General features: G+C 33.5%; 1 protein-coding gene across 2 annotated transcripts; it reads left to right on the top strand.

Annotated features, from left to right (window-relative positions):
• The first annotated feature begins 19 nt into the window (after positions 1-19).
• LOC132558152 (FK506-binding protein 2-like) lies at positions 20-12,697 on the top strand. 2 transcript variants are annotated; one of them, XM_060222685.1, is made up of 5 exons: positions 20-72; positions 7,145-7,307; positions 7,952-8,097; positions 8,583-8,713; positions 9,628-12,697. In XM_060222685.1, exons 2-5 carry the CDS (start codon positions 7,261-7,263, stop codon positions 9,793-9,795), a joined length of 492 nt encoding a protein of 163 aa, XP_060078668.1. In that variant the 5' UTR covers positions 20-72; positions 7,145-7,260; the 3' UTR covers positions 9,796-12,697. The 2 variants fall into 2 exon arrangements, with proteins under 2 accessions (XP_060078668.1, XP_060078667.1); XM_060222684.1 differs by lacking the exon at positions 20-72 and having other exon boundaries at positions 6,956-7,307.
• Positions 12,698-13,752: the final 1,055 nt, after the last annotated feature.

Genomic DNA, 13,752 nt, shown 5'->3' with positions numbered 1-13,752 from the left:
TTCCCCGGAATTCCCCGTTGTGTAACTCTCACTCATCAAACGGATTTTACGAAAGTAATTTGAATTTCTTTGGTAAGTGTGCAAGATTTAGGCCCAACACATTGTATATAGAGACAGAGTTCCCGCTCACTTTAGGCATATATCTAGTAGTGAGAAATGTCGTATATCTTGTTCATGGTTGATTTTCAATGACGGAACTAAATGTAAAGTGTCGATTTCACTTGTGTATTGTAGTGTATTGTACCACAATAAAACGAATGCGATAAATTTTTCTTGTGAGCAAGTAAACTAATATTTCCAATTCCTGTACAGATATTCAATGCCACTTTGAAAATGCCTGTTTTTCGTGGTTTGATGGTTTAAAGAAATTTGAAAACAAACTACACAGTTTTTTTCCAAAACAAGATGTTAATCCCTGAAAGCAGAAATATAATTACATTATTTTCCACAGTCGCCTACAATCTCTCAAAATTTAGGCCATTCGTATCACAGACGAGTTCTAAAAGTATGGTGCAGTATCATTGTTCGGCTTTATCATACCACCTCCACACATGTATGTCTTTTGTACAATCTTCAACAACTGAATCTCCTTGATGTTAACCAGCGGTATCACTCAACTCATTTAACGATAATTTTGATATATTTAATGGTAATTGTCTAACTAATCTTCTAAAAAAAACTTCCGTTTATGACACTATTGTACCAAGCCAAGCCATCTCAACTTGTTTGAAATACATTTTCTTGAAAAATATAACATTTTTTTTATAATATTCAAATAGCTTTAAGGGTCCTAAACCATCAACTTTTTTTTTCTCTCTGCTGGCAAAGACGGCAATTCCTTGCCCGATAACTTAAAAATAAACACAAACAACAAGTCTTTGTTTGAAAAAGAAGTTCAGCTTTAACTTATGTCCAAGACAAAGAAAAAAGATTTTGAATATCCATTTGTCTACAATTGATCACAAATTGTTTTTACACATTAAGCGGTGATGCTGTGGCGTGAGTCAGACAGACATTGATGGTAGGGATATCTCCATCCTTCAGAAAACTTGCCCCATTGCTTTCATTACTATAAATAGATCTGTGACAGTATAAGTAGTTTGTTGTTTACGATATAAGATGAGCAATTTACTGGGCTGCATCGACCTTCTGTCCACTCGAGGAATTTTTTATCGTAACATTACAAGTCTAAAGACCCTTTTTGAAACTGTTTAGTTTAATGAAATTCTAGGTTATCTGAAAAAATGTTGGTCTATATTATAGACTATAACTTACAATTTTAATATTTTGTGACAATATAATAATTTCAAACTTTTTAGCTTTTGTCTTTTACCTTTTAGTTTGTTTGATGTTATTTCCTTTTTGGATCGCTGTAGTTGATGGCTCTAATGACCTTTTATGTGTTGACGGGCCGTTGAGAATGTCATAAATGATTAAATGTTTACGATATCTTTATGAAATAACTCGTCTTAACCTCAACCACGGTAATAATTTATCACTCAATTTAGAATCTAAACTAAATGTTTTGATAGGACTTAAGTACAAGTTGATTTTCAGCTTTCATGGTATACACGGAATGGGGCGCATTCCTGTATATATTATAAGAAAATGTCGAATATTCAATTATGTTAAAACTAATTAAATGTAATAGATGTGTCATTCAGTCAACTTATGAATAAATGGATGAATGTAACCAGGGAAACTATAATTGGCGTTGTCAAGAAGTTATGGTTGTATTCTGGTTTTGAAATGTCTAGTTAACACATTATATTGAAAATGAACGGATATTTTTACATTGTTTTAAGCAGCCTTCGACTGATATTCTATCCAAACAAGGAATGGTTTTGTTGAGCGATCGTCAAAATGCAACACATTCCTGATAGATAGTTTTACAGTGCAATCGAAGTCTATCCCATTCGTCATATCGTGAAATATTAACACTCCCGCGAACTTGAAGCGGTATTGAGTTGTCGTTCTTGACTACAACGCTAAGCATGATAGGAGCCCGCTCAAGCCGAATTCGTCGCCCGGACGGAGACACAGTTTCATGTTTTTCGTAAGTTCTTTCTCGTTTATTGTGAAGAAAGTGTACTGTTTTTATATCAAGAAATTATTCAAAACTCATATTTTAGCATGCGAAGCTCTGGATTTGTCGTGACAAATACCGGGGTAAGAAATTCCCTTTGTTGGAATTTCCCGAGTCTAAATTAGATCGAAATGACGACATTTGCTTTATTCAAGCGATTTCATTGGTTGGTATAATAAAATTATGGATAATCGTCCTACGTCATTTTAAAAGTAATATGCGATTGGCTGAGAAAAAGAAAAGTTATAAACGCGAAACCAGGTGAACCCCTGCAAGGCGTACTCTCGGTATACAGTCACGGACTATCTACTGACTTCACGATAACCTTTTTTGACGGTGAAATTCCGTTTGCTTTTAAATTAGAAATTAATTGTACATTTTCATGAATACTTCAACTATAATTCGCCGAAAGTAATAGAGTTAATTTTTCATCGATAGCGAACAACGGACGGAAAACTCAACAAACTCGGACTTTCATGCACAAGAAACTGTTCACTCGCCAAGAACAGTAACTCTGTATATATCTCAAAGGACAAGTATTTCCCGCTATGTATCTTAAACGTATGTCGAAATTATGGCTTTCATCCCATCAGCTATGTATAGAAGAAGGTCGTTATCGTAATATTCCACGGGAGAATAGGTTATGTCGCTTTTGTAATCAAAATCAGGTAAAAGACGAGTTCCATTTTGTTCGGATCTGTTCACTATGTGCAGATACTTGTAAACAGCTCATTGTAGTAAAGTATTATTGGAACTGTCCATCTTCATATAAACTTGATTGTAAATATTTGCCAAAAAACAAAGTTCTTTTTGTATTACGTACTGTAAGTAATCGTATGTAAGACGGTTCCAATGATACCTTTTGCTATGAATGCATATAAGCCAGATGATGATGATGGTGATAATGATGATGATGGTTTTTCGTCTCCGTGACTCTGCCTGTTGCCGGGCATTGTCCAAACGACTAGAGACGATTCTCTGACGACGTGAAAATGTATATAAGCCGTAAGGTTTCAAGTTAAATAATCAGTGACCTTGAGTATCATAGTCACCACTTGAGAGCCCGGTGTACTTGGACAGGTGTGTACAATAGTCATCACTTCCATTGGCTAATTCTCGTCGTCGTCTCCATGTCTTTTATGTTTTCACGCACAATTTCAGTAAGTATACAAAGAAATCAATTGAACTTGCCAGGGGCAAGTACAACAATTGCTATAACCTACTGAATGCTTCGACTGACAGTAACCGGTACAGAACTGATTACAACAATAAGCAGTAGAAAGATAAATATCAACTGCGAAACAATTGAAAAACAAACAACAAAACAATAAGCTTCGAATTTTACGGAATCACTTCTTATGCATTTTATCCTGAAAATCTCGCCAATAACTCTTAATTATGTGAGTTACAGTGAAGTTCGTGAATAAATTAACAAAATAAATTATTGATTTGTTATTGTGCTCTCAGGACAGATCGTCGTACCTCCTTGGATTTCGCGAAATTACCTGAAACAATTCTGAAGCCAGACAAAACAAAATGAATAATGAATACATCTATTATAATCATGCCTGCGTCGTACACTTCCTGATAAAATGACTGCAAAGTTCAACGTCAACATATTATATAGATATTTTCAAGAGTGATTAGTATAAGTTGAAATAACTTGTTTCGCAAATGTTGTCAAATAAATAAAGTTTATAGTTTTTAGTTATAGATATTTTCAATAATTCTAGACTGTCCAGTAACTTTGCTTTATTTACTATAAGTTAATCGGTCAGTATATATTTACACCAATGGTTACGTCAGTATAATTTACACCAATGGTTACGTCAGTATATATTTACACTAATGGTTACGACAGTATATATTTACACCAATGGTTACAAATGTCAGCCGTAAACTGCATATCCCTTTGATTCGGGAATTCGGTATTTCGACACTGTAAAATTTACTTTAACCAGGAAAAGAGTATTTATTATTACACATATATATTATAAGTCAAACTTTTTAAAGTAAACAGGGCGTGTTTTGCATTCAGTTTCAGCGATGGGACTTTTCCGTGACGGGTGAAGTTATACAGCTTCAATTTTTACCTAAAAATGAAACCATTGACTTGTATTTCATATCTGTTGTATCAACATGTTGAAATGTTACTGTATTTGATAGTTTGAGGCATGCGTTTTGAGATTTGTATAAAGAAATGTTTTTATTTCGTATTGTAGTTGTCAAAACTTCGTTTTGTTCAAAATTTGGTAATACTATACGTTATCTACGTCCCTGCTATGAAGGAGATTTGTTTGTAAGTTTCAATTAAAAAATAATGCAACTAATTTTCATCTTAGATCAAACATTTTGATCAATTTGTATTGAAGGTTTTTTTTAATTTACTAATAAGATGCATACATTTCAGAAATTTTATTTAGAAAACCTCACCTTGAGTGTGTCCTCATTTTAATCTCCAAGAGTTATAGCCCTTTGTTTCATTCCAATGATAAGAGCTTGACAGCGAGGCCGAGAGCTTTAAATCGACTTCATTTGTATGTTGAACATTTTAAGACGCACCAAAAGCATCCACATCGGACAATGATGTGATATGCAGTTGATGTTTCGAATATGATATCATAATATCAGTGAAAAACAACATCAAAGACTTATAGAACCACATATTTGGCCATATAGACTATTATAAGTCCGTGATAGAACTATAGAGCAATATATCTAAGTCTGTATTAACGTGTTATACAGTCATAAATCATCCACGTTTAACACATTTGTCAGACAACACCTAATACTTTGAACTCCGAAATACAGTCACCGACTGGACATAGAGTAGCAGTTTAGCTAGCGGAAGAAAACAATAATTTACGTACAATTTGTGATGTTACAGACGCATCTACAAGAATTCTACAGAATCATTTTTAGGCTACACGTATTGCTACGGCCTTTCAGACAAAATTTACCGATCCTTGCCTTCTCATTGGCTGAAATATCGAAAAGAGTTAGAGCCCTCTAGCGGCAATTTTCTGCGTAAATAATGCCGCGATTTTTCAAATCGCTATTTTAAAAGCATCCAAAATTAGTTTATTTTTTCAAAATAACAATACGATTACTATATATTTCAAAAAAAAGAGAAGCACAGTGTGGTTGAACTATTGATAAATTTTGAACAATATATTTTACGGAATTCTCGATATGACGTAAGCGTACAGAACACTGTACGTGCGAGTTGATAAGAAGCTAGTCTGGGGGCTTAGTTTGAATTATCAACTAACAGCACTTATAAACAAACAAAACTTACAAACAGAACACCAGTTTTGTTTTAATCCTTGTCGTTGTGGCAAGATCGTCTTAATATATAACATCACTTTACCTGGTGCTCATGATTTATGAATAATATATTTTTAATACTGTACTGATCATGATGTTGACTCTGTCATAACTTATATTTTTGTCTTTTAGTTTTATTTGATGAAGGTTGATTGTGCTGATTTCTCAAAGTTTGTTAATGTGTATCAAAGTTCCTTGAATTGAAAATATTTCTTCAAACAAAGCGCGTATAAAAAAAACCCCAAATATTCATGTTTATAATTATCAATTGACTAGAACGAAATATTTCCATAACATATTTATTCATTTAGCGTGTCATGGTGACATTATCTAATGCATTGGAGATCAGAAATAGTAGTAGCTATAGTGAAAATATTGTAAATTTTGTATATATATGGAAGTCTGGTTTAATCTCAAAGAACTATGTCTTTATAGACATAATTACTGCAAGAAAAGTCTAACCATGATACTTCTAGGAAGATAGGCATGTAAATACATTTAATGTAATTACTTACACTTTAATCTATCTGAAATGCTTTGTACACCTTATCTACTTTCCTCAACTACAAATATAATTACAGTAAGTAAGGACTATTACTTTGCAATACATTCAAAATAAAGAAGTAGGTATAAAGTCCTTTCGATTTGTCTAAATCCTCATATTGATAGGATAGTAATTGCAACATCTTGGGTATTTCAAAGGTTTTATTTAGTCAACTTCATCATAGAGCTATTAATCATTTGGCTTGTTGGCGATAAATATATGGTTGTGTGTATTTTGTTATTTTTTTTTACCTATTTTGATTTGTTCACATTATTGTCGTCAAATTTGAAATAAGAATTAAAGAAGATATAAAATCGCTTAAAATTAAGAAAAATAGCCTCTGGTTCTCTTATTTTAGTAATTTTTGCATTCCAAAGTGTAGGAGTATGGGGAAAGTGATATAGCTTTGCGGTTATTTGTGAACATTTTTCAATACGTTTAGCCTTTCAGTACTTTCATTTTTACCTATTTTGATGTATTTATTGTCGTCAAATTTGAAAGAAGAATTAAAGAAGATATCAAATCGCTTAAAATTAAGAAAAATAGCCTCTGGTTCTCTTATTTTAGTAATTTTTGCATTCCAAAGTGTAGGAGTATGGTGAAAGTAATACAGCTTAGCGGTTATTTGTGAACATTTTTCAATACGTTTAGCCTCTCAGTATTTTCAGTACTTTGATTAAGCCTTATTTTTGCATTTTTCACCCAAAAAAGCCATGTTTCCAAGATCATTGAGAAGATTTCCGTGATTTCAAATGCAAAATTTTATCAATGATTAAATATGACCAAATACCACAAGCGTCGTACAGCCTGTACTTCAAGCAAAAACTGTCACGTGCCTATATTGACACTGAGGCTCTGACGTGTACCTAACAGTCACAATGATTAACATTCACGTCTATCAATCAACAGACAAGATCCCTGTTGTCATATTTATGTCCACGTGTATTGCTTCTATTTATAATCAACCAGTCAGAACGCAGGAAACAAAAGGTCAATTGTTCGGGTCATTTCCGCAGGTGTTTTACAAGTAACATATAGTAGTGCCACGTTTCCAAACTTACCTTACTTACAGTTCAGCGTGTGATAGATATACAGCTATTGTTCAGTTGCCTGTTAAGAGACAAGTATCTCCAATATGGCTGCCACCTCACTGGTGCTATTTATGTGCATATGTGCTGTATTTGCAGCCGATTCGGAGCCTGGTCCTCCATCCGGGGTTGAAGATGTCACTGAATTGAAAGTAGACAAGGTAGCGATACCCGAAGACTGCGAGAGGAAGACGAAGAAAAACGATCTGTTGTCTATGCACTACACTGGGTACCTCAAAGACGGTACAAAATTTGACTCGAGGTAAAGCCATGCGAAACTTAAAAAAGACGAATGTTCAAAGTTTGATGAATATATGAGGTTTTAGTGTGATCGCGATGGTTGATCACACGGTACCTGTCAAAAATTCTCGTCGTGTTAAATTTCTGACAATATAAACGGGAGTTTACACTTTACGTGTTCCTATGATGTAGTTGTAGTCAAATTCATCAGTTATTTTATTACTTTCGCAAGATTGATCAAAGGTTAAATATATTGATTATCAAATTAATGTTTACGTGGACTCGATATGCTTTCATTGAAATTTCGTATGAAATAAAACTGTCCATTTAGGACCCCGTTTTTAAATAAGTATGGTGACTCACCTGCTTTTAAAATTAATGCTAAGAATTGTATGAATTTGAGGCCACGATCAAGATTGATAAGCTTTACAAACATCTTTTTTTCAACTCAGATATATTTATTAGTATTATACGTCCCTGATATTATGATGGACTAAGTTTAAGTTTTATTAGCAAATCTTTAATATTGATGATAAATACATGTAGCTAGTATATGTACAGAACTGGTCACAAGAAATAGCCTTGTCCATCAATAGGATCACATGTGCTAGTGTATGTCATTATTTTTCAATGCTTATGGTCAGTATTTTTAAACTTTTGTTTCAGTCATGACCATGGACAACCCTTCCAGTTCCAGATGGGCATTGGTCAAGTGATCAAGGGTTGGGAGATTGGTCTAGAGGACATGTGTGTAGGGGAGAAACGAAGACTGACCATCCCACCTCACCTTGGTTATGGGGACCAGGGTGCTGGTATGTGATAACAGGACACTGTAACTATAGGAATTATGGGATATTTTCAATGGATTAAATGATGCTGATAATGAAATTTGATGAGAAATTTGTCTCTGTTAAAATACGACAGATTCCAAGCTCCATTCCCATCTTAAGTTTTCAAATTTGGATGTAACAAAAGTCAAAGTTTACTTCATTGCTTCTGTAAGGATTTGAACCTAGGACCTCTGGGCTTACTAGTCTAATGCTCAACCAACTGAGCTAAAGAGTTCTATCTAGCCAAGTAGTACATTGCAACTAGTATTTACTGGGTTACATTTATTTCATTTTTACTGATATTAGTGAGAAATTTTTCATTTGGATAAATTACATTGTTGATTATTAAATGTCCGTGTCTGAATTGGAATTCAGGATTATAGTAAAAAACAAAAGTATCGCTTGTTAGCAAGGTAGAAAGTATATATTTGGTTTATATTTAATCTGTTGGATGATTCTGTTTCTAGGAGACAAGATCCCTCCAAAGGCAACTTTAGTATTTGATGTGGAACTTGAAAAGATTGAAGATGGGCCCCCTCCTCAGAATATTTTCAAACAGATTGACACAGATGGTGATAATGCCCTATCCCAGGATGAGGTATTGTGATAATGGACAGGGCACGATTTACGCTAATGATGGGCTAATAAATGAAAACAATTGGAAATTAGTTGATCAAGGAAACAAAACCCAATAATTGATGTTTATTTGTTCATTTAGATGTAATCTTAAACTAGCAGCGCTGAAAAGGTTTTGTCTGTAGTACTGAATAGAAACAAATTTAAAGCTATTAGTAAACACTGATTTTGAAAGTTGATATTAATTTTAATGCAATTAAAACAAAATTATTTAGCAGTTAAAACAAGAAAGTTATGACATATTATCCTCAATACTTCAGGGGTATGATAACTTTCACTCTCTGTACCCCTGGATCCATCCTTGATACTCCAAGAGTTATGATAACTTTCACTCTCTGCACCCCTGGAGCCACCCTAAATACTCCAAGTGTTATAGTCACTTTCACTCTCTGCACCCCTGGAGCCACCCTAAATACTCCAAGGGTGAAAGTGACTATAACCCTTGGAGTATTTAGGGTGGCTCCAGGGGTGCAGAGAGTGAAAGTGACTATAACCCTTGGAGTATTAGGGTGGCTCCAGGGGTACAGAGAGTGAAAGTGACTATAACCCTTGGAGTATTTAGGGTGGCTCCAGGGGTACAGAGAGTAAAAGTGACTATAACCCTTGGAGTATTTAGGGTGGCTCCAGGGGTGCAGAGAGTGAAAGTGACTATAACCCTTGGAGTATTTAGGGTGGCTCCAGGGATGCAGAGAGTGAAAGTGAACGTGTCCCTTGGAGTATTTAGGGTGGCTCCAGGGGTGCAGAGAGTGAAAGTGAACGTATCCCTTGGAGTATTGAGGATGGTTTCATGTTCTTTGATAGGAAATGAAAACTCATTTTAGATCCTCTGGTTTATATATGTTTGATTCTATGTACCTTATAATTCTCTTTTAATAGGTGTCTCAGTTCATGGTAGACCAAGCGAAGGAGGCAGGATCTGACACAGATTTGGACCCTAAGGAACATCAAGACGTTATTAAATCTATTTTTGAACATGAAGATAAAGACAAAGATGGATTTATCTCGCATGAAGAGTTCAGCGGACCAAAGCATGACGAGTTATAATGAGTGCTAATTTAATTTTAGAATATCAGTGTTATAATATATTTGAAGATGCAGAGATGCAGACATTGTAAGGGGCATTTTTCATATGGTGCTGCAGTCTTATAGGTATAACTGGTAGTACTTATTGTTTTAGGGTATACAGTATGTAGATTATGTAGGATTTTCCCTGTAATAATGTCAAACTATCTTTTCCTTCTGTTTGGAACTTTGCACAATCACTTCGGTCTAAAGGTTTGTCTTTGTAAGATTTTAATATTGTAAACAATCACTGTGAAGCTTTTATAGTAAAAAAGTCCCCTAAAAACCTTCGTAGCCTTTATGAAAATTGTCAGAAAAAAGTCCTCATATTATCTATCACTTTGCCTTGTTGAAGGAGAAACAGAGGAGATATAAGATTTAGTTCATTTTTCTTCATTCTCCATTGAAACATTTTTGAAAGTGCTTTCAGCTGAACAGTTAAATTGTTTGCTTAGATTATTTTCCAATCAATTTTTTCAATAATTTTAATGTTGGGATGTTTTATTTTGGTGCATAACTAATATATATACTCTATATATTTGTTTAGATATTGTTACTTCTAGTCATTTATGTCCCAATACCTAACGTTTAGATCTGTTGATTTTATATCTCTACAGCAGAAAATACAGAGAATGAGTAAAGACAGATACAACAAGATTGTGAGACAATTCCAGTTGACTGGTATAAACATTCTATTTTGGGTTTTGTCTGTATTTGTTTCTTACTTCTGTTGTTTTTGTTGATTTTCATCTTCTTCAGATCTTTACTATGAAATATGAAAGGTTGTAAGGTTGTCTGCAAGTTTGTACTTTCCATTTATAAACATCACTTCCATTTCATCATTGTAAGTGCTTCCAATGTATAGCAGTGGTTAAACTACATGTTACTTTGGACTAGATTATAGGCCAAACTCTCAACTCTACAATACCGTCTGTCTCTTTATTTCATAGACGTATTTAATCTATAGAAATTGTAGTTTAATTTCAGTAAAGGGAGATAATCAAAGTACGAGTTTGAGTAAAGGGAGATAATTGATGTATGAGAGGATTATATTTTTTTGTATAAGCTTCCCTTGAAAATTCATATCTTAACACTGACTTAGATGTAGTCTTAGCATTTGATATATTTTAATACAAAAGGCAGTATTGTGCATGCAGTATAGTATCTTTTTTTTTTAACTTTTATAAACTTAAAATTCTGATTTATCCATACCACAAAGTCGAACACCAGTTTTCAATTTTCTACATATTTTAATGAGAAATGTGTAATTTGGAAATATTGTTATTAATCTCATGATTTAATTACATGTTATTGAACCAAAGTTCAAACATAGTTTATACATATAATAGTTTGAGGTGCATTTCAATTAAAGTTTTTCAACCTTAGATATCTAGTCAAAAAATTTGATGAAGTCTGGAAGTCACTTGATCACAGACTTACATACACATAGTGGCATGGTTTCCTTATGCCAGAAACTAATGTACAAAAGGTATGCAGGCACAATACAGGTAAATTAGAACTTGATTTTAGGCAGCACAAAGTCATGCTTCCCTGTACAAACAAACACTAAGGGTGTACAATACAAGTGGAGATCATAATCAGTTGCATACCTGTTTTATGTTGAAGTCCGTGATTAGATATATTGTGTACTGTAAGTAGGAATAAGTACAGAATGAGGGTATTACTATTTGGGTGGAAATGATACGTTTTGGGTCAGGTAGGATGACATTACAATACACATTTTTCAATATCGACTACCATGCAATCACTTATCAATACAAGGTAGCAATTTAAAGTGTAGTTTTAACACTTACCTACCAATAACCAACAAATTAAACAAATGAAAGAGTGTCAGTCTTTTTGGCTTGTAATAAAAAAAAATATATAAATCATTTACAATATGACAGTTAGGAGGTGATTGTTACAATAGATCTGTTTTGAGGGATTTATACTTAATGGTGTACTCTATCAAACTGATATAGCCAAGGCATATCAAAAATTTAATTGGGATGCAAAATATATATATATATATATATGTATCAATTGAGATGAATTGTTTCATCGTTAATTACTACAGAGTTCAATGTAGTGTACAAAAACTTAAAATGCTGAATTGGATTTGCCCACACTGATGATTGGTGTGATTAGAGAAATGCTTTATATACTGCCCTATACTCGTGTTCAATTACTGGTAGCATTTAAAACATTCCAAATGTGTTTCATTACAGATACTCTTGTTTTTCAGTCTGATTGATGTATATAGAGAAATTAATTCAGGGAAATGCATGATAAAGTATTTGGAATTCTGATTCAAAGTTAGTGATGGGTTTTGCAGGTGAATGAAATAGATTTGTAATTCTGTGGACTTGAACATCTTTGGAAAGACTTTTGTAAGACAGAAGATTTTCCCTACTGTTTCCACTTTGTTGTCATCTTTTGGGTATTATGTCAGCCCAGAACAGCGCTATACAAACATCAAATATCCCTAAGCAGAAAGTTTCTGTTTAAAATGAAAGCTTCCATATTTATCTGACACCCACTCATGCTTCTCTGAAGAATGTTATACAGAGGCTATTTCATTATCCTTTTATAAGCCCATTACCTGACTTTTAAACAGAGATAAAAGTGCTGGCCTCAGGTCTTATCCCAAGGTGCTCTGTACTTATCAGTTTTTGGTAATTACCTGTGTTTCTGTTGGTGATATTGTAAATCACTGATTCATTTTTATCCAAAATCAAATTTTTCTACCGGATGTATTATAAGAACTTTTATTCAGTTGGTATTACCAACCCAAAGAAAGTATTCCAAAAAAAAAAGTATATAACCAAACTATGTATTACACAAACATGATAGGATTCATCAGAATAAAGACATTCACACAGTCTTATTTTGTTTACTTTTTTTATTATGTCTGGATCTTTTCTTTTCAGTAGATTCAGATTTTAGAAATTGTCAACTTTATGAAATTTAAATAGCAGGGAAAAATTCTGTGGTGCAACACCGATTCAAAATCTGTGTATTTTCTAACAAGTCGAAATATTGATGTGATGTTATTACAGTTTTGGCAATGTACTAATTAAATTTCAGTAAAAAATCTTCAGTGTAGATCAAGGATGAACCCAGTGTCCCAACCTTGCATCCCTCCAAATTATTTTTTGCTGGAAAATTGATGAAAAAAAAACAACAATTTGAACCCTTAAAAAAGAATATATATTTTTTTTAGAAAGTTGATAGGTGAAATAGTAAAAATCCGAGGGATTTCACTGATGATAGTGAGGTTTCCACCAATATTTAGCTTAGTGGCATCTATGGAACTTTCAAAGACAGTTAAACCTGAGGGAGGAGATATATGGACGGAATAGAAATGTAAAAAAGGGCAATAACTCTTCCTGAAAATGTGAAATTACATTGTCAGTCCGACAAACAAGATTTCGCAGTTATAAAGCCAAGTTTAAGAGAAAGAGAAACCAATGTAAAACTGAGGAAAGGAATCTCCATATAAAATTTAAATGCTAAAAAAGCAATGGGGAATAACTCCTTCAAAAATTGTTGAATCAAACTTCAGTGGAGGGAGACACTATTTCATGTCGTGTTGATTGAGTCTACCAAGTTTCAAAGAAATCGATGGAAACCTGAGAGAGGAAATATCTGGACAAGATCAACATCATAAAATAATAAGGGGCAGTAACTCTCCCAAATACAGTCAAAACTAAACTGCCATTCCGAAAAAAACTGCCAAGTTTTAAAAATAATTGGTTGAAAAATGAGGGAGGATATTTCTAAACAAGTAATGAAAAAAATTAAAATTTACAACAGGCAGATGGATTAACTGACTGACGAACATACGGACAACAACGTAATTCGCCTTGTCAAAATGAAAAAAATAATGGGGAAACATGCATGAAAATATTAAGGGTTAATGGGTGAAGTAGAGAACAT

Source organism: Ylistrum balloti, unplaced genomic scaffold (assembly GCF_031769215.1).
Source record: "Ylistrum balloti isolate Yb309-2 unplaced genomic scaffold, AGI_CSIRO_Ybal_v1 Utg370762, whole genome shotgun sequence".
NCBI lineage: Eukaryota > Metazoa > Mollusca > Bivalvia > Pectinida > Pectinidae > Ylistrum > Ylistrum balloti.
Note: the sequence above shows the minus strand (reverse complement) of the source record. Positions and strands in the feature narration are given on the sequence as shown.